The 21,936-nt window shown below is 44.6% G+C and overlaps 1 protein-coding gene across 8 annotated transcripts in view; it reads left to right on the plus strand.

The window, feature by feature from the left end:
* LOC119363692 (protein GRIP-like) overlaps positions 1–21,936 on the plus strand; it is a 41,899-nt gene that overhangs the window by 11,806 nt on the left and 8,157 nt on the right. For 6 of the 8 annotated variants that reach the window (XM_037629060.1, XM_037629056.1, XM_037629058.1 and 3 more), the window contains exons 4-16: positions 273–366; positions 807–893; positions 990–1,070; positions 1,305–1,430; positions 1,952–2,060; positions 2,133–2,212; positions 4,425–4,553; positions 4,638–4,738; positions 5,746–5,879; positions 5,968–6,065; positions 6,149–6,268; positions 8,877–8,904; positions 9,040–9,092. In XM_037629060.1, coding sequence (XP_037484957.1) covers positions 273–366; positions 807–893; positions 990–1,070; positions 1,305–1,430; positions 1,952–2,060; positions 2,133–2,212; positions 4,425–4,553; positions 4,638–4,738; positions 5,746–5,879; positions 5,968–6,065; positions 6,149–6,268; positions 8,877–8,904; positions 9,040–9,092 — 1,240 coding nt within the window. Of the gene's footprint in view, positions 1–272; positions 367–806; positions 894–989; positions 1,071–1,304; positions 1,431–1,951; positions 2,061–2,132; positions 2,213–4,424; positions 4,554–4,637; positions 4,739–5,745; positions 5,880–5,967; positions 6,066–6,148; positions 6,269–8,876; positions 8,905–9,039; positions 9,093–12,151; positions 12,262–21,936 lie in introns of those variants that run through there. The other 2 variants (XM_037629063.1, XM_037629059.1) reach the window with 2 other exon arrangements.

Consider the following 21,936-nt stretch of genomic DNA (forward strand, 5'->3'; position numbering starts at 1 on the left):
TATTACGTGCCACATGTTCATATCTGGTACTCTTGAACAAGCAGCCATTGTTCAAAATATTGACCGATTAATCCCTACTCGGTGGGTCACTGAGTAGCCGATTAACTCCCTGATTCCCCTATTAATCCCCTACTCACCAGCCAACCGAGCAGTTACCAGTAAGTGATCTCCTTAATGTTGCAACCAACTCATCAAATCTCATGCTTATCTTCTGCAATAGGAATGCTAATTATACAATATCTTTCTTACTACTATATGCAAATCATGTGTAGGTTAAGATGTAATTTTGACGAGACACGGCTTGCTTTGGAGGCCAGGAATAATGCCCTTGAGAAATTGCAACAGTCAATGCTTGAAAAAGAGCAGGTACTTACATGTATAAAAAGGGCTTAATAATTTCTTGTTTGAATTGTGGGACATGTGATCATGTTCTTAAAACAGAAGAGAACATAATCAGTCAAATGATCTTGAAGGATAAAAGAGTTGCAGGGGTATACACTTTGAATTCTGAAAATCGTATTAGTACTTCATAGGAGTAAGTGCCAACTGCCAAGATCTCCTACAAAGGTGGAAATGGGGGATAGGTGATGCTGAATGCTGATCAAGTGAAAGTAATTGCGTGTTTGGTTGTGTTGCTGAGATTTGTTTAGTTATTTCTCATACTCTGAGTATGCTGAAATAACCAAACAAGATATTAATATATGCGTACCTTCGGATGTGTATGGTTGATGCTCATGGTCGGAGTTAACAATAGTTATTCTATGAGCTAAAATAATCTGAACTGGACTAATGTGATGTCTATAAAGATGCTAGAACAAATCCAAAGATCAATGCAGTCTGCTGAAGAAAAGAGGCATGCATCAGTTTCAGAGCTTTCTGCTAAGCATCACAAGGTAAGGAAAGAGAAGCAGGAAGGAAATTTGTAAATGTGAATTTGCAGAAGTATTAGTATTTAGGGTAATCGAATCTGGCTTCTTTCTTCTCTTAAGCAATTAGAGAGCTTGGAGGCACAGCTAGCTGAGGTTTCTGCAGAGAGGACAAAGGCATCCGAAACGATTCAATCACTGCAGGTATTAATTCGAGTGAAAAGTTATCTTTGTGCAGCATTGTATCATACACTAAGTTATATCCTGTGTCTGCCACTTAAGTGTTTTCAAACATTACTGTTTTCTTATGCGATACGTTGTTGTCAAAGTATTCTCTAGCTGAAGAAGATAAGCCTTAACATGCTGGGAATAAGAGGTGGATTAAATAGAACATCCATTGTCTGTTGGAATATTTTATTTATAGTTAAACTGTTCCAGATGGTACTCGCGAAGAAAGATTCAGAAATAACCGGAATTGAAGCAGCATCAACCGGTGAAGCTGCCCGGCTTAAAGCTACCTTGGAGGAGATTAAAGGCGAGCTTACTCATTTGAAGGACCAACATGTATGTCAGCCTACCTTGTACCAACTCTTCCTATTGATAGTTTTTAATATATTAGACACCAAACTTGTAGGCATCTTCAATATCAATAGCACATATGCTGATTATTATCTTGTGGAAACAGTGAGCATCCAGAAATTGCACTGGTAAAAATACTATTTATTCACATATGCTGATCATTTTTAGTGGTTAGCCTTAAGTTCAAATTTTGGAACAGCTATAGTTCACAAAAACTTGCCGTTACTTCATGTTGTGTCCATGTAACCTTGTTTCTGAGTATACCTACCTGCCTGGCTTGATTTAGTTTTTGTCTTGTAGATTAACTCACCTATGAGTTTGTTCAATCAACTTATTAAAATGTCGAGTAGGTAGTATTTTTTGTCACCATGCATCAGTAGAATATTTTAGGCTTTAGTTAACTTCCCCTTAAAACAGCTTTTACTGCTGTATGGTTAACACATTTTTTTTATGATGTCTTGGAGTTGGAGGCACTAACCAAATTGTCCCAACTGATAATCATTCAGGAAAAAGAAAGACAAAGCTGGGAAGCCGAATGTGAATCCCTTAGAGAAAAATTGGAAGCATTGGAAAGTGCGCGCTTTAGATCTGAGATAGAATCTGCCAAATTTAGAAGTAAGTCTGCCCCAAACATTCTATTTTGATTTTGGAGTAATACATTTATACAGATATTTGGATATTCTGCAGATCAATTGGAATCAGAGTTGTCAATGCAAAATCAATTGCTCCAAAACAAAGATTCGGATCTAATTTCTGCGAAGGAGGAGGTGCATTTTATTTTAGATCTTATCTTATCCAAAAGTTTGTACCTGCACTGGAAGCTTTCTGTCCCTACTCCGTAGAAGTTAGGTACTGATAACACAGGTCCTACCTCCTGGCACCACCATTGGTTCTTAAGTCGGTGGCAACACTGTACTTTATCTGCTGTGGTTTGGATTTGCTGCGAAGGTCATATGGTTAGTTTGGTAGAGGAGACGGACACCCAGTTTGGCGATATTTATAATAAGTTGGGGATGGAATATATAAGAGATTACTGTAGCGGAGATCCTGGCTGTATAATAAGTAGGAACCCAAATTCCCCACCCAAGTGAGCTAGGCTCACTTCTTTAGAAGAGATTTTTGGTGCTTGCCTTGTAATTACAATGCTGACTCTTTTGTATGGACTAGCACAATGCCCGTGCGTTGCAATGGGAGAAACATATTCATAGTTTCACAGCCGGAGGGACAGTTGTCTCGTTGTAAACGGACACCCGCACAACCCCCTCCTATCAGCACCCGCAGTCAACGACTTAATCCCCTCTGTCATCACAAAGCCTCTTGAATCACAACATAGTAGTTAAGCCGTGTCACCACGTTGTCGCACCTTGTCCAAATCCATCAACCATGTCGCTGCGGATTCACACTGCTCTGGCCTGGCCTCCAGAGCAGCCATCCGGATCTAGTCAGGATTTTTTTGTTGTTTTGAGGCTAAATTGTTTGATTTCTTTCGTAGCCTGCACATCATCATATAGTATTTTATGGAATTTTACATATTTGTGGAGAACAACTATACTGGAGGGAAAAATCAATTGTCTTGGAATTTTTAAATATCCTTTTCAAATAAAATAAAGTTCTAGGCTCCCTAGATCCACGGAGCCAAATTGCCTCACTTAGTGATTGATCTTGTATTACACATTTGAGGGTGTTTATCAGACCAAATATTTTCCCTTTATTCATGCAAAATAACTCTTATCAGACTACGCATGTACAAATACAGTACATCACATATCTTTGTCTCTGGTTAACGAAAAACATACTGAATATGATACCATCAAATCTGTCAGTCTGATAATATTTTCATGAGAGAAACTATTAAGTCACTTCTCACATGTATTTCATTGAGTTCCTCGCTGGAAACAAAATACTACAATACTCGCAATTGGGTCAACTCTTAGAGAACAAAGCATGAGCTCTTTCATAAGAGTAGAGCGCAAACAAAGCATTTATTATTTCAAACAATGAAAACCAGTCACCTCGATTAATAAAAAAGCAGATGATCTCACAAGAAGATTTTATACTAAATAACAGATAGAGAAAAGGAAGTAAAGCCTGGTTTCAAAGTCGAAGTAGCGTTTAACAAGACCAGCTTGAGACTGGGCAAGATATGTTTAATTATGCATGACTCCATAGTCATTATACATCACAATATCGATGAATGGAATAAACGGCGGCTGGAAAAACAGAGGCCAAATGCTTGCTCTGGAAGCAAAAGATATCCTTCAGGAGAAACGCAAATCACAAGAAATCTGCTCCATGCTAGTAGTAGGTGGAGCTAATGTTGCTGAGTATGAGCAGCATGTAGCCGGGGGCAGTGGTGGCAGGGGCTGTTGCAACAGGAAATGGAGGAGGCATGAGGGGCTTTGTTGGGGCACGGACGCCGCCGGAGGCAAAGTTGCGATGCGTAGGTCGTCGGAGGAGTCGTGGGAGGGGGCGGAGGGGACGGCGAGGATGAGGGTGTGTGGTGTTGATGATGGGTGGTCGGACTACTGCAACAGAGGAGAAGCAGGAGACGTGTCGGTCGATTGACGACGTCGGTGTCGTACTTGTCGTGGTCAGGCAGAGGAAGGAAGGGAGTGGGGGAGACAGCGAGGAGGGGAGAGTCGTGGTAGTGGTGGGCGACAGGTTGGAGAGGAGCGTGGGCCGGACAGCGCCGACAACAGCCGCCGCGGTAGATCGGTTCTGACACTGTCGACTGCTGCCTGTTTGTATGGAGTTTTTCTTTTTCTGAGGAACCACCGTGTCTATTTTCCTCAGTGTTCTGGTTACGCGATGATTCTTTTTAAGCCTAAAATGGCATAGGATATATTATTGACCCAGTTATTACGACACTGCCTTGTGTTTAAGAGCTTCACTGACTTTCAGATGCGAAGACATCATTTAAACATGCTGTAACTAGCACTTATGACAAGAACTCACAATTTAGCATTTTGAACTTTGCAGATCAGTCGACTAGAAAGTGAGTTTTCCGCGTACAAGATCCGTGCACATGCACTTTTGCAAAGGAAGGATGCTGAGTTGAGCACAGCTCAAAATTCAGATGTTCTTAAAGCACATGAAGAAGCAATAAGAGTATGCCATCAATTGTTTGGTAGATGTGTAATGTAACCAAATATGTCACAACTTATTTAATCAATCACCATTGCTGTAATGTAGGAAGCTGAAAAGGAGGTGGCAGCTGCCTTAGAAGAACGAGATGAAGCGATCCAGGACCTTCAAGTTGCTCAATGCAGGCATAGTGAAGAGATCGAGGCAAGGTATATCAGCTTAACTTCGATCATTTCTTGATGTTCTTAAATTGAAATGACGTCCATAACTAAAATGGTTATGCTTCCGGAAATTCTTCTAAGATACTACTTGGGAGGTTACTGAATTACTCTTTAGTGATCTAAAACGTCTTATATTTGTTTACAGAGGGAGTATTATTTAAAAAATGAACTAACTTCATAGCCTGTGTATAGTAGCAGCCCACCTTGTTTGCAAGTTGCAATACTATTAATTGTGACAAAAAAATCCGAATGGTATTCAGAGCACTACTAGAGTCGCTTGACTAATCTATGAGTCAGTACTTGGGTCTCAGCTGGACATCCTGACTCGACTGATTGGGCTAGTCGAGAGTTGCTGATTAGTCAAGTATAAGTAGTCGCTTGACATATTGTGCTGTGCACTGATAGAGTGTGTTCATGTCGGTCCGTACCCACTCTGAAGGAGATACGCCTCCGATCGAGCCCAGGGGATCAAACCTAATGCGTTCAGTAGTATCTTGTCTGTAGCAGACTAGCAATATGTAGAGATGAGCAGATCTAGTATGTGCAGTGCGTACATGTACTCATATCAGTTGTGCGACATGTACTCATATCAGCTGCTTATGAAGTTATGATTTGCTTCTGGGTTCTGCTTGAGCATGTACTTTCTTACAAGTGCCTCTAATAATCTGATAGCAAGATGTTTTTTTAACGGAAATAGCAAGATGTTGTGCTTCTGGTTCAGTATGTAGCCATATACTGTTGTCCCCCCCCTCCAGTTTTTTACTGTAAAAGACCAGCAGTGTGGTATTTGTATCAAGTATGGTCTTATGACTGGCAGTCGACCAGTTGAGATTGGTCATATAGTAGTCATCATGAGTCGAGACTACTTTAGACACTTAGACCCGTCTACCTTGGCACTACTCCTGTAAGCTGATGCACGGTGATACCATCAATTTATTTTCTGCAAGCAGTTTTTAGTTTGAGAAACATTTTACCTTTACTTAATTTCCTTCCAGGGATTTGGGTCTTGCGGAGTTGGACAAAAAACTGAAGAATGTCATGAAAAAATTAGATTATGTTACCTCTCAATTTCTCTCAGAAAAAGAATCATGGGAGAAAAAATTGGCAAGTGTAGAGGAAAGCTGGAGATGTAAGAGGACTTCAGTGTATTTTCAGAGTTCTTTCCCTTTCTCTTTAATGAGGTTCGTTGATCAAATGTATGAACATGGATAATGCAGTAAAATGTGAGTCTATGAAGGGTCAAAGCAATGTCCATGTTGAAGACCACCTTCAGAAGAACCTAGGGGAATGGACACTGAAGTATGAGAAATTGAAGGTTGTTTCCTGCCCTGTGGCATGACTTGTATGACTGAATGTGGTCTTTCCATTCAGTATTTTAATATATTCTTGATTTTTTAGGAAGAGCATGAATCGTTCCGTGATATTTCTGATAGAATGATTGAAGAGAAGGAACGGGAGATAGCTAAACTTCTCAATGAAAACAAGGATCTTCATCATTCTTTAGAGGCTAAAGCAGCAGTGAGTTATTCTATTAAGCCCATTCATTGCTACCTTCGTTTGCTATATTGAAGCAGGAAAAAAGGAATGAATGGTGGGCACTCACTGTTATGTTTGTTCTCACATGTTTTTTTGTTTCTATATACTTGTTGGAAATTCATGTGCAACAACTAAGAAGCACCCACTGTTAGCTGGTGATTTGCATCATTCATAAAAAGTCCTTTTTTACTCCCTTCAGAGTATCGATGTTGTTCGGGTGACCCCAAACTTTTTTTGGTTCACTTTCCTTATCCCAAGTTTTATACCGTTCCCTTGACCTCTCATTTTGCATGTATTTTCCATGGCACGGTCTTTTGTCCATGTATCCATTCAAGGCTCAGCCCACAAGCACCGTCTTTTGTCCATGCATGAGCTCAATGGCAGAAGTTCCTCTAAATCACACAAATGAACATATTAGCCATCAGATTATGCCACACGAGATCCTAGCAATTGGAATTTTTTTTCTTACTCCTCTCTCTCTCTCTCTCGCTCGCTCTGATCGAGTGGAACCACATTCTGCTCTCTGACCTCGAGTCCGAGGAAAACCGGAGCCTTGCGCACCTTCATTGTTGCCTCCGATCGAGAAACTTCCCCATGAAGCTAATCTGGTTGATGCCCACATTCCACGAACAGGTCTAGGTTCTCACGAAGAGGTCTAGTCTCTCTCAACTTGATCGTGTCCTTTCTGACGGAGCTGAAGCCGGCACATGGAGGAGACCATGTAACTGCGAAGTGAGATTGATGCCATCGTCGCCGGAGTCACAGCAGGTGTCTGTTTCAGGTGCACTGTTGGATTAGGATGGAGATTCTGATGCTGGGCTTAATATTTCCTGGGATTGAAGGAGGTGGCTGGCTGCAAGTTTGAACCAGTGTTGCAGATCTGGCATGTGGCTGCCAACTCACCACTGGCGCCAGATCTGCAATGGGGATGGAGATGGTGCCTGTGGTGCGGGCTCCAGCAGTGCTGGAGCCAGCCAGTCTTTGGTGCCCGGGCAAGGCCTGTGGCTATGTAAGTGCACTTCTTCCAAGAAACACTATCTTGAAGTAGATGTCGCACGTGTCACTTGCCAAATGGACTCTTGACTCTTGACATGGTGATGTCCATAGGATACTCTGCATCACCTTCTCAGCAGCTCCAGCAGTTCCTCACACACACCACAGCTCCAGCAACAAGACGAGTCAATCTCAAGCCACCGGAGAAGAGAAGAGGAGGAAGATGTCGGGCCACAGCCACCAGCGTTCCCCACAGCTCGCGTGCAGCCACGCCGTGCGCTCCTCACCAGCCGCCTGCCCGAGCTTGCCTGCTGCATGCCGCAGCTGCCCCGCCGTCGTGCAGGTCCGCCACCGCCTTCCCCCTTCCCGTAGGGCCCTGCTGTCGCCCGCCACTAGGCCGCCTCCTGGTCCGATACCATGTTAAGAGAGGAGGAGAGGCGTATCCCGTGGCTTCAGTGTGGTGTAGCGGTGCTTAGCTCCAGGCAGGATCGAGCTCCTCTCCTTCTAGGTCGAATACCTCTATGGGATATGGACCTGGGCCTCTTGGGCCAACAGTGATGTGCCACACATTCAACAGTTTTCAGTTTTTTAAAAAATAGCTTGCAGAGGTGTTGTGCTTCAAATTTTGTATGGGGTTGCTGTTCAATTGTGCATACAAAGGAAAAGGAGCCGAGGGAAGACCAAGGGATTGATCCAACAAAATATACTGCCGAGCAAATAGTTCAGCGTGATGTGATTGAACTTCAACCATGGCCGCCACCCTGCAGCTTGAGGACAAGCTGCTAGTCTGGGAAGGGTGTAGTGTTGTGGACGCTAGTACGGTGGATGCGGCCGGCAAGAGGGCCAGGGATATTGCAGCAGCAGCAGTTCATGTGCTGGGGAAGGAAAGGAGAAGAGTCCTTTAGGGAATGGCAGTGTATTAGGAAGTTTAGGACTAGGAGTCTAATTCATTAGGAAGTCATATTGTGTTACGAAAGGTCAGTGGCCTAAGCATCCACTATAAAAGGATGACATATATCTAGGGTTAAGGCAAGCAAGAACAATCAATCTTATCTCTCCAGTTTATTCTCTTGTCCCTGTTAAGCTTCATGCACTAGCCAACACAACCAAAAGTCCGAACTGATGGAAAGGGCTAGTACAATCCACATATACTGTAACACCCCCTCTCACGTGTGACGGGGAAGACAAGTCAACACGTGCAACCGGAAGAGAGCGACGCCGCGAGAAACTCACGTATGACTCAAGAGGCCTCTACGTGGACACAAAGGGGGGCTATCAGCAATTTTTAAATAAATTGCGCAAACCAGGACTTGAACTCAAGACCTTAGCTCCGATATGCACTAGCCAACGCAACCAAAAGTCCGAACTGATGGAAAGGGCTAGTACAATCCACATATACTGTAACAGTCCCAACCTATGTCTACCCAATTCGTCGCAGCCACGCCGTCTGGCTATCTTCAGCACGGTAGTTAATCCCATTGTGAATCAAGGTTCACAACTGTGAGAGTTTCCTTCTCATATTTGACGTTGCCTTACTTGTAAATATATGGAGTTATGTTTTGAAACTGCTGATGAGAGTACTGTATTGATGCTACAGGTCAGCAAACGTGACAATCTAAGTCCAGGTAATTGGTTTTCTCAATACTATGTCATTTCCTAGTCTCTTTTGTTTTCCCCATCAGTTGAATGGTTAAAATTTGGCACTGTTAACTTTTTTTTTTGCGGATGTTTTGCACTGTTAACACTATTTGTATTTGCAGGATATGTTAAACAGGATGCACTAAGTATTGAATTGGCTGAGCAGCAAATTCTGGTAATGTTATGTTTCAAATAAACTATTCTCCTAAATGTTCAGTAGGAAATTGTTAGTAAAATGTTGCAAAAATCTAGTGGATTATAAATTTCTAACCACTGTTCCCGTACTTGGCTATGCGAGTGGATTCTCTACCCAGTGGGTAGCTAAGCACGACCTCTATATCACTGGATGTTCTCCATCTCACATTGGCGACTAATTACTTCAAGGTCTTGTTATTGGTCATGTGTGTGTGCCACGTGGCCACAGAGGTGGGGCAGATAGGTACTGTGAAGAGCTGGTCATCAGCTGCAATTTGCATAAAAATGATCAACTAAAATGGCATCAAGGGAAAAACAGTCGAATAAAACTTTGTCAAGAATCTATCACACAGCTTAATCAAATTAGCTGAAGAATCCATCACATATTCACACACAGCTAATCCAATCAAACTATTGAATTCATGCACCAGCCAATTAGTCCAAAACTCCAAACTGATAGAGAACGGCGGGCAATATATTTCAACACAAACCAGATCCACAGGAGTAGCCACACAAGGGTTACCAGCATGGTTCCACAAGCTCAGCCCCTGCCCACCTAGACCAGGACCGCTGCTGAGCCTGCACTCACCAGGGCACTCACCTGTCTCGACAAGGGCCTGATATATTACAGTACCGTTTCAGTTTGTTCAAGCACCTATCAGCCGTCGAACTACGATCTAACGGAAGCTGGAGTCGCGTACCGCTTCGCGCTCAAGCCTCTCGCATCCTCAGCCGCAGATCTCCGGATGAACGGTTCACGTGGATGTAACAATTACTTTTGAATTCACCGCAAGCACTGTAGCGTGCTGAACATGTCGCTGTCTTCCTTTTCGTCGTTGAACCTTTTTAACCCCTCCTCTGGCTTGTGGAGAGGGCATTCTAGATGTATCTGGGCTTGGCCCTTGAAGCCGCCGTGTTCCGGCTGGCGAACCCTAGCTACCTACCTCAGATCTGATTGAAATCGATCTCAAAATTCCCGGAGAAATTGAGTGTTTTTCCCCTGTTTGTCGGAATCTAGTGACAGTCCTTGCTTGATCCTGTCAATTGGTAATCAGAGCGCGGTTGTAATCCTTGGAGGCGTCGCGAGATCCAGATCGGAGCTGGTTTTGGGTCCACGGCGGCGGCGGAAAGCATGGCAGCGAACGGCGGTGTTAGACAGCTCGGTAGCAGGAAAGGTTCGGGCTTCAGTGTGAAATCCACCCAACCCTCCCTTCCAGTGCTATTTCTGGTGATGGGTGGCGTTGGCGTCGGTGTGGCGGCGGAAGAACTGGTCAGGCGAGGACTGGTTGCCGGTAAGCCGGTGTAAAGTCTTTTCCTCTCCTACCCAGTTGTGCCCCGAGACGTGGTACATCACCCCGTGCTAGGAGACAGTGACCAAGAAGATGACAAATCCTGATGAAACCCAAGACACGGGATCTCTTGAATTGGAGTCTCTACAACTGGATATCAAGACTCTGAGACAGAATTGTGAAGAAGATAAACAGGAGTTCTGTCAGTTCACCGAAACAGTTAACAAATTTTTTGCTAGCATCCAGAGAAATGTAGGGAAAGGCTGCGTACTATAGACCCAAAGTGGTCGGACCCTTCCCTGGACCCTGCGCAAGCGGGAGCTACATGCACCAGGTTGCCCTTTTTTGACCATGAGGTCACGGGTTCAAGTCCTGGAAACAGCCTCTTACAGAAATGTAGGGAAAGGCTGCGTACTATAGACCCAAAGTGGTCGGACCCTTCCCCGGACCCTGCGCAAGCGGGAGCTACATGCACCGGGCTGCCCTTTTTTATCCAGAGAAATTTCAAGAAAATACAGGCCAGTTTGCAGAAGCTCACGGAGGGACAGTCTGGAGAGGAAGAAGAAGAGCCCCTCCTTCTGCCCATGGTAGCACAGAAGTAACACCAATCGCTGCACCACAGGGGCGCCCCAAACAGCTACCCAACAATCACCTTGCAGCAGATAAACATGCAGTAGCAATGGCTGTCTGCAGTACTGGTGGACAAGAACACTGGCAAGGAACTGAACTTGGATGGAACTCCAAAAGGTCCCTACAGACATCCAAATCATGTCACAAATAAGCAGGATTTTCACACTCCACAAAACCAACAGCGAGCGCAGGTTGCACGACATGTGCTCACTGTTGAAGATTTACCTGAAGACCAACAGAGAAGAGAGATCCAAAGAGCTAGACCTAACATACCTGATGTCAGAAGGAACTTGCTTTCTGTCAAACCTGCCAAACTTAACATTGCTGAGTTTGATGGGACAGATGCAGACTCATGGATTCAAAATATTGAGCAGTACTTCGATGCTGCCAGGACTCCCTTAGAACAAAGGACAGAGTTTGCTGTGTCTTATTTAAAGGGAGAGTCCATTCATTGCTGGAGAGGAACCGGGTTCGCAGTCCTGAATGTACCATGGCATAGATTCTGTTCTTACTTGACTGATAGGTTTGCCACAATTCTATCTGTGAAAATGTGAGATCCTTCAATAACCTGCAACAAACAGGGGCTGTAGCACAGTACATCTCCAACTTTGAGCAACAAATGAACCTCATGAGGAGAGATAACCCTGCCATTCCTGATAAATACTACAAGCACAGTTCATTTCTGGACCGCACCCCTACATTCAGAGTCATCTGGAATGTTTGGAACCAGTCAACATACAAAAAGCTATGTGGTTTGCCAGAAGAATTGAAAAATCCTGTCTCACTGTTACTCCTGCTAGGTCTTTTACTCCATCTTACAGGAAACAGATCCCAGCTGAAACTACTAAAAACACTGGGTATACTAACACACCTGCAGCCACCACTATACAGCAAGCAATAGAGAAAGGATTCTGCTATAAATGCAGAGAACCCTGGTCCCCTGGACATAAGCAAGTTTGTAAAATGCAGCCACCACTATACTAACAAACCGATGAACCGAAGACTGAACTGATGCCGAAATCGAACAAACCGAAATTTCGTTTTTTTTTGGCTAGTACAGAAAAATTAGGTTTTCACACTTGCTAACCGAACTAAGTTTTCTCGGTCTGATATTACCCAGGTCTACTGAACAAAAAACCAAGCATATCTGAAGATGTTGAACGAGCAGTCAAACGAGCTTGTTCTCCCACGCCAGGATAAAATATTGCGCGTCACATCGCGACTAAGCGTGCGTGCAACAGGAGCCTCACCCCCGTGCACCGATCCAACCAGCTGTAAGCAAGGCCCAAACTTCTATGGGCTTTTTTATGAAGCGTGAGCCTGTTTGCTGGTAGCGTACGTGCGCGTGCCCAGCGGCCAACGCAGCACGAATGTGTGTTTCTGTTCGTTCTTTAGACCCACCTCGCCTGGCTACATAGAAGGCGAAGAGAGCTTGGATATAATGATGTGGGATGCAAGAGGTTAACGGCACACAACTGAACAATCATTCCGGTATTAACTGAATACCGAACAGAAATACTCGGTTAACCAAAATTTCGGTTTTCTTATTTTTGATGCTATTCTCGGTTATCGTTGGTGCTAACTGAAGTAATAAAAAAAAACTGAAATATACTAACCGAAATTTTGGTTTCTACCGAATGCCCAGGCCTAATGTACCCCACCTTGGTTCTATCGTAGCTTTGCTGGGCAGCTGCTACTTGGGCGGATGTGGCTGCAGCTCGTTGGCTTTGGATGGCAGCTCAATATTCAACTATTCAAGTGGTTGGACCTCAGAACCTGTTGGAAAATGTCAGGTTAAAGATTTGGCCTGCACCTCCCTGGTAGGGTAAAGGGTAACATTTAGGTTCTAGGTTCAGCCCTACCACCTGCAGCTTGTGCACAATACACCAGTACAGCAGCTTGTGCTTGTGCTAAAAAAGGGGAGTGCAACAACTAAATCATGACCTGGATTAAGGGCGAAAGACAAAACAAAGAAGGCTACAGGGCTAAAAGGTGCTCGTGCTGAATTTGAATTTAGAAAACGAACACCTCATGGTCAATGACATCTTTCTGCTCTTGGCTTGCCATTTGCATCCCGTGCCGGTCGATGTCAATAGCTATGGGAAAGACTTGCAGACCGGCGGGAGAGAAGAGGCGAATTGAAGAGGAACCAGCAGGTGGGCATGTCGGTGGGAGAGAGGAGAGGCAGAGATGGTAGAGGAACCAGCAGGGACGTGCCGACGGGAGAGAGGAGAGGCAGATGGTAAAAAACCTGCAGGGGGTGTGCCAGTGTGCTTACTCCGGTGGCCGGCCGGCTACCTGCGATCTGCATCTTGCGACGGTGGCGGCGGCGGTTGTGTGTTGCAGAAGTGTGTGTGTGGCTTGTTAGCGAACGCGTATTTATGCATGTATAGGTAGTGCTCCTAGTGGTGTACTTTGTAACCGTATCTAGGTCCTAGTCTTCAGGCTAGTAGTGTGAGTTAGTTGAGACCCTGTAACTACATATATGTGTAATCTCTCTGAATAATAACAGTGTGAGTTGCACAAACCATTCTCTCCCTCTCTCGCTCTGGTTCTGACATGGTATCAGGCCTTTAGATCCATTCCTTCCGCTGCCCTCCATCGACCATGAGCTCCTCCTCCCACTCTTCCTCCGGCAGCTCCGACTCTGATGAGGATTTTGGCTTGCCCGTTGCAACTCAAACTCTTCCCACCCAAACCATCCAATCCCTGCGGATCCGCGGCCATGTTCTCGTTGTTCTCGACTACGAAAAAGAGAACTATGGTCTCTGGCGTCGTCAATTTCTCGCCGCGCTCGCCAAGTTCGGTCTTGTTGACCACGTTGATGGCTCCCGCGCGCAGGTCTCCTCCGATTGGCAGCTCAACAACTTCGCCGTGGTCTCTTGGTACAACGCCACGGTGACGCCCTCGGCTCTGGAGATCGTCGAGGAGCGTCGCGACACGGTGCACTCGCTCTGGCGCTCCCTTCGCTCCCTGTTTCGCAGCAACCGAGATGCCCGCGCCACTTACCTCCGCGACGAATTCCACAGCTTTGTGCAAGGGGATCTCTCGGCCGTGGACTACACCTCTAAGCTGAGTAGATGGCTGACCAGCTCCGCAATCTTGGCCGCCGCGTCAAGGAACGCGACCTCGTCCAGAACGTCCTCCGCGGCCTCGACGAACGCCTTCAGCATGCCATCCCTCACATAACGTGCGGGCGCCCCCCCCCTCGTCAAGCTCCGCTCCTTCTCGAGGAACAATGCCTCGCTCGCCAGGCTCGGGTGGCCTCCCGCAATGCTCTGCTCGCCCAGGCGCAGGCGTTCTATGCGGTGCGGCCGCCCCCACCGCCACCGCCACCCGCCGCGGCCCCCTACTTCAACCTGGACGCGCTCGGCGCCGGTGCGGCCTCTCCTGGCCCCTCCAACAACTCTGGCTGGAAGAAACTCAAGAAGAACAACGGCGACAGTTCATCTTCGGGCGGCGCTTCTTCCTCCGGCGGGGCTCCTCATCACGGCGGCGCTCCCGGTGGTCACCCCATGGGCTATTGCCCCCCCGTGCCGCCCCAGCCCGCCGTGGCCGGCACGTTCCAGGCGTGGTCTGCTCCAGGGCTTCTTAGCGCTCGCCCATCTGCCCTTGCTGCCCCGCACGCTCTCCAGGCGGCCGCTCCTTCATCGACCCACAGTGGGATCAAGCTGCGCTGATCGCCGCCCTCAACCAGATGTCGCTGCAGCCTCCCTCTACTCTGGGCGGCGAGTGGATCCTCGACAGCGGTGCATCTTCTCACATGGGATCGGGCTCCGGTATAACCTCGTTTCCTCCCCCTCCATCCTCCCCATCATCTACCATCGTCGCTGATGGCAGTGCCTTGCCCGTTACTGGTCTTGGTTCTGCCACTCTTCCTACTACCTCTCGTCCCCTCTCCCTTCTTGACATTCTTATTTCTCCATCTCTCATTAAGAATCTTGTTTTGGTTCGTGCCTTTACTCTGATAATTCCGTTTCTGTTGAGTTTGATCCATATGGTTTTTCTGTCAAGGACTTGGCCACCAAGACGGTTCTTCTCCGATGTGATTCCATCGGCGAGCTCTACCCGTTCGTGCGCCCACGCAACTGCCTCATTGCCTCCGTCACCGCTGATTTGTGGCATCAGCGGCTTGGTCACCCCCGTGCTGCCGTCCTCGTGAAGGCCTCCTCCTCCTACGAGCTTAGTTTTAATAGAAGCTCCTTGACGCATTGCGATGCTTGTCGAACGGACAAACACACTAGGCGTCCTTTTTCTTCTTCTACCACCAAAACGTCTTTTCCTTTTGAACTTTGTCAGTGTGATCTATGGACAAGTCCTGTACTTAGTGTGTCTGGATATCAATATTATTTGGTAATTCTTGATGACTTCACGCATTATGTTTGGACCTTTCCCGTTCGTCGCAAGTCCGAGGTTCATCGTCTCCTCACTGCCTTCTACGCCTACGTTCGCACTCAATTCTCACGCACCATCATAGCCTTGCAAACTAATAATGGCCGTGAGTTCGACAACATCGTGAACCGTGCGCTTTTCGAGTCCCATGGCACCCTTCTTCGCCTCACATGCCCGTATACTTCTTAGCAGAACGGCAAGGCCGAGCGAATCCTTCGTACACAACGACGGCGTCCGCACTCTGCTCATCCATGTCGCCATGCCTCCCTGCTGGTGGGCTAAAGCGTTAGCTACATCTACCTTTCTCCTCAATCGGCGACCGTGCAAACCCCATCTCCTTACTACACCGTTTGAGCTCCTTCACGGACACGTCCCAGACTTTCGACGACTCCGCGTGTTCGGGTGCTTATGTTACCCCAACATCATCGCAACAGCCCCTCACAAACTTTCTGCTCGTTCCGTTGTCTGTGTTTTTCTTGGCTACCCCGATGAATGAAAATGATATAGATGCTACGATCCAGTCACGCGGCGCATTATTTTCTCTCGGCACGTCACTTTCGTGGAAACAATTTTCTCGTTCAAAATGCTGCGTACATCCCCTCCACCCACGTCTGATTCGGTTGCCGATCCCTCGATCCTGGATTACGTTGATCACGCTGCATGGGCGCCATGCACGTCACCCCATTCCCCAACGGCCGCGTCGCCCGCATCTATTGGATCCCCGCCCACCTCTTCGCATGGCCCACGTTCTCCACCCGCTGCGCGTGGGCCGCCCTCGCCCCCATCTGGCCCAGCGACCCATCCCTCTTCCAGCTCCACCGAGCAACCTTCCTCCCTTGTCTTTCCTGCTCGTCACCCGATGATTACGCGCGCCCGACACGGGATTTTCCAACCTAATCCACGCTATGCCGACTCCAACCTCGCCGCCACACCCATCTCTCCCCTTCGTGATCCCAATTGGCGTGCTGCAATGCAGGCTGAATATGATGCCCTCATCTCCAACTCCACCTGGACGCTCGTTCCTCGCCCTCCGCACAATAATGTGGTGACTGGCAAGTGGGTTTTTCGCATAAGATGAAGGCCGACGGATCATTGGAATGGTACAAGGCCAGATGGGTTGTCCGTGGGTTGATAATCCCCAAGTGCAAGGAATCATCGTAGCACTTTTCAAAGATGGAAGTGATAAGTACTGAGTGTCGAACCCACAAGGAGCTAAATGTAAGATCAATATTCTCTCAAGCCCTATCTGCCACTGATACGACTCTACGCGCACAGAACGTTTGCTTTCAACTAGCAACGAGAAATAAAACTACGTTGTGGGTATGGAGAGGATAACTTTGCATGATATCGGAGAGCTAAAATATAAAAGTAGGTGCTGTTATCATAAAGTTAGAATATAATACTAAATAATATAAGTAACGAGTGTGGAATAATGGTGGATCGGTGTGCGGAATTGTCCTAGGTAATTGTTAACATGACCGGTAATCATCATTGCAGTTTCATATGAGGGAGAGGCATAAGCTAACATACTTTCTCTACTTGGATCATATGCACTTATGATTGGAACTCTAGCAAGCATCTGCAACTACTAAAAATCATTAAGGTAAAACCCAACCATAGCATTAAAGCATCAAGTCCTCTTTATTCCCATACGCAACAATCCTCTTACTCGGGTTTGTGTTTCAGTCACTCACCAACCCACTATAAGCGAATCATGAACGTATTGCAACACCCTACAGTGGAAATCCCTCACGCTTGCGCGACGCGGAGGGCACCATAGGATAGCACCAAAGTAAAACATACAACTCATACCAATCTAGATCATCAATCAACCCAAAGACAAAAGATATCTACTCAAAACATCATAGGATGGCAACACATCATTGGATCATAATATGTGGCATAAAGCACCATGTTCAAGTAGGGGATTAGAGCGGGGTGCGAGAGAGTGGACTGCATAAAAGAGATGAGGATGATGATGATGATGGTGATGTTGATGAAGACGATCACCGTGGCGATGATTCCCCTCCCGATGGCACTCCGGCACCACCGGAAGAGAGGAGGAGAGGTTCCCCCCCTTGTGCTTCCTCCTCCATGGCCACCGGTGATGATGGCCCCCTTCGGCAGGGTGCCGGAGAGGGCCCCGATTGGTTTTTCGTGGCTACAGAGGCTTGCGGCGGCGGAACTTCTGATCTCCGTTCTGAAAATTTTAGGGTACAAGAGTATATATGGGTGCAGGGGTACGTCGGAGGAGCTACGGGGGCCCCACGAGGCAGGGGGCGCGCCCGGGGCGGGTGGGCGCCCCCCCCCCCCACCCTCGTGGGCAGCCCGTATCTCCCCTGACGTGCACTTCAAGTTCCCTGGGTTGCTTTCCTTCCAAAAATAACTTCTTCAGTTGATTTCGTTCCGTTTTGACTTCGTTTGATATTCCTTTTCCTCGAAACGCTGAAATAGGCATACAACAGCAAATCTGGGCTGGGCCTCCGGTTAATAGGTTAGTCCCAAAAATAATATAGAAGTGGATAATAAAGCTCAATATTGCCCAAAACAGTAGATAAAGTAGCATGGAGCAATCAAAAATTATAGATACGTTGCAGACGTATCAGGCATCCCCAAGCTTAATTCCTGCTCGTCCTCGAGTAGGTAAATGATAAAAAGATAATTTTTGATGCGGAATGCTAGTAAGTGCTTAAGTTTGATCAATGATAATTCCAATCACTTTTTCTAGCATCAATAAGTGTCATAATAGCAGCTTATCCATAAAACTTTTCATGATCAAGTAACAATCTATTCACAATGTCAAGTATGGTTCAGAAACTTCATTAAGAACTAACAAACTATAATATCAGTCACTGAAGCAATTGCAATTTATCATAACATCAGAAAGAGTCAAGAATAGAGCTTTTTAGCAACTCCACATACTCAACTATCATATAGTCTTCTACAATTACTAACACTCACGCAATACTTGTGGTTATGGAGTTTCAGCCGGACACTGAGAAAGATAGGGGCTTATTATGTTGCCTCCCAACGTATTCACCTTTAGGTGATGTCAACAATAATAGCCCATGCTAACTTACATCCAATTGGATATATATATCATGATCTTTCAAACACAAGGAGCTTGCCAAAGGATAAAATGAAAAAGGGAATAGTGAGGATCACCTTGACTCAAACATAAAGTAAAAACATAAAGTAAAAGATAGGCTCTTCGCAGAGGGAAGCAGAGGTTGTCATGTGCGTTTAAGGTTGATGCACAAAATCTTAATGCAAAAGAACGTCACTTTATATTGCCCCTTGTATGTGGACCTTTATTATGCAGTCCGTCGCTTTTATTACTTCCACAACAAATTTATACAAAGTTTATTTTCTCTGCACTAATAAGTCATGCATATTTAGAGAGCAATTTTTATTGCTTGCACCGATGACAACTTACTTGAAGGATTTACTCAATCCATAGGTGGATATGGTGGACTCTCATGGCGAAACTGGTTTAAGGGTATTTGGAAGCACAAGTAGTATTTGTACTTAGTGCTGAGAATTTGGCTAGCATGAGGGGGAAAGGCAAGCTCAACATGTTTGGAAGGTCAATGACAATATACTTTAACTGAGATGTCGGAAAACATAAACCATTACGTTGTCTTCCTTGTCCAACGTCAATTCTTTTAGCATGTCATACTTAATGAGTGCTTCACAATCATAAAAGATGTCCAAAATAATATATTTGTATGTGAACCTCTCTTTCCTTATTACTTCCTATTAATTGCAACGATGACCAAAACTACGGTTGCCAACTCTCAACAACTTTTATGCCTCATACTTTCTATGTGTGAAGTCATCACTAACCATGTTATAAGCATATGAAACATATAAAAATTCAGATTTATGACATTTAATTCATTCCCCATTTACTCATAGGATATACGTGAAGCACAAGAGTAAAGGACAAACTACTCCAAAAGATTTGAGTGAAGGGCACTGAGTAGGCAAATAATCATTAACTAGTCATGGGAGAATTCTTTTTCATTCAATATTTCAGATCCAATAATTTTATTCAAACAACAAGCAAAACAAAATAAAATGACATTGCAATGATAACACAACTCATGTGAAGAAGCAAAAACTTAGTTTCAACCGATACTAACCGATAGTTGTTGAAGAGAAAAGGTGGGATGCCTACCGGGGCATCCCCAAGCTTAGATGCTTGAGACTTCTTGAATAATGTCTTGGGGTGCCTTGGGCATCCCCAAGCTTGAGCTTTTGTGTCTCCTTAATTCCTTTTATACGCCGGTTTCCTAAATCTCAAAAGCTTCATACACACCAAACTCAACAAGAACTCGTGAGATAGGTTAGTATAAACCAATGCAAAACCTTATCATTTTCTACTGTAACAATTTACAAAAATTATTATTCAACATTGCATACTAAATGCCTCTGCATATTTAACACTCCTATCCTCAAATAGAATCATTAAACAAGCATACATATGCAAACATAACAGCAGTCTGTCAAAACAGTACAGCCTGTAAAGAATGCAAGAGTATCAATACTTCCCTATCTTCAAAAATTGTGAGAGAAAATTCCCACTGTAGTATATTTATCAGAGCTCATTATGCAAAAAGTTTCAACATTATATCATGCTCTGACTTTTTTAGGGAATTTTTGCAACAACGATAAACTTTCTGTTTTCAAACAGCAACATGTATACTAGCAAAATAAGCATGATAAAGGCTATCCTTGACAATTTTATTGAAAATAAAGATGCAAAACACTATTCTAAATAGCAGCTAACTAATACTAACAAAAGAAAATGACGCTCCAAGTAAAACACATATCATGTGACGAATAAAAATATAGCTCCGAGTAAGGTGTACCGATAGTTTTGAAGACGAAAGAGGGAATGCCTTCCGGGGCATCCCCAAGCTTAGGCGCTTGAGTCTTCCTTGAATATTACCTTGGGGTGCCTCGGACATCCCCAAGCTTAGGGTCCTTCCACTCCTTATTCTCCTCATATCGATATCTTACCCAAAACTTGAAAACTTCAATCACACAAAACTCATCCAAACTTCGTGAGATAGGTTAGTATGATAAAGAATTAAAGAGTAAACCATGCACTTGGGTAGTGGGTACTGTCAAAGACAAGGTTCATAATTGTTTTTACACAATGCCTACTGTATCATATCATTTCTATAATTTATATTGAGAAATATAAGTCATAGAAACTAGAAAACAAGCAAACTATGCAATGAAAACAGAATCTGTCAGAAACAGAACTGTCTGTGATGATCTGAACAATAACCATACTTCTGCTACTCCAAAAATTATGAAATAAATTGGTGGACGTGAGGAATTTGTCTATTAATCTTCTGCAAAAAGAATCAACTCAAAAGCACTCTTCTGTAAAAAATGACATCTATTCTCGTGAGCGCAAAGTTTCTGTTTTTTACAGCAAGATCACTTTAACCTTCACCAAGTCTTCCCAAAGGTCTTACTTGACACTTTATTGAAACAAAAGCTATAAAACATGATTACCACAGTAGCTTAATCATGTAGACACACAAAAATAGTATTGATAAATATTGAGTTGTCTCCCAACAAGCGCTTTTCTTTAATGCCTTTTAGCTAGGCATGATGATTTCAATGATGTGCACATAAAAAATAGGAATTAAAGCACAATGAGAGCATCTTGAAGAATATGACTAGCACATTTAAATCTAACACACTTCCTATGCCTAGGGATTTTGTGAGTACACAATTTATAAGAACAACAACCAACTAGCATAGGAAGGCAAAACAAGCATAACTTTCAAAACTTTAAGCACATAGGGAGGAAACTTAATATTATTGCAACTCCTACAAGCATGTATTCCTCCCTCATAATAATTTTCAGAGGCATCATGAATAACAACTTTGTTCTCATACTCAATTGGAACCTCTTCCGAAATAGTGGAATCATTACTAGCTAAAGTTGACACTCTTCCGAATCCACTTTCATAAATATCACACTAAGATTCAATATCTTCCAAAATAGTGGGATCACTAATTCCTAAAGTTGACACTCTTCCAAACCCACATTAAATGATAGTATTATTCATACTCCAAAAGATATAAGTGAAGTTCATGGAGCATTCTACAACTAACCAATATCCAAGCTCAAAATGTATAAGTGAAGCACATGAAGCATTCTATAAAACCATACTCAAAAGATTTAAGTGAAGCACAAAAAGCAATTCTATAAGATCATACTTAAAAGATTTAAGTGAAGCACATGAAGTATTCTATAAATCAATGAAGGGCTATCTCATGCTAGCATGGTTCTTGAAAAAAAGGAAAAACACAAAGGACACAAATCATGTGAGCAAAACAAAAACCAAGATATACCGATATTTGTTGAAGAAGAAAGATTGGATGCCAACCGGGGCATCCCCAAGCTTAAATGCTTGAGTATACTTTGAAATATTTACTTGGGGTGCCTTGGGCATCCCCAAGCTTGAACTCTTGCCTCTCTTTATT

The sequence above is a fragment of the Triticum dicoccoides genome, chromosome 2B, assembly GCF_002162155.2.
Source record: "Triticum dicoccoides isolate Atlit2015 ecotype Zavitan chromosome 2B, WEW_v2.0, whole genome shotgun sequence".
Taxonomy (NCBI): Eukaryota; Viridiplantae; Streptophyta; class Magnoliopsida; order Poales; family Poaceae; genus Triticum; species Triticum dicoccoides.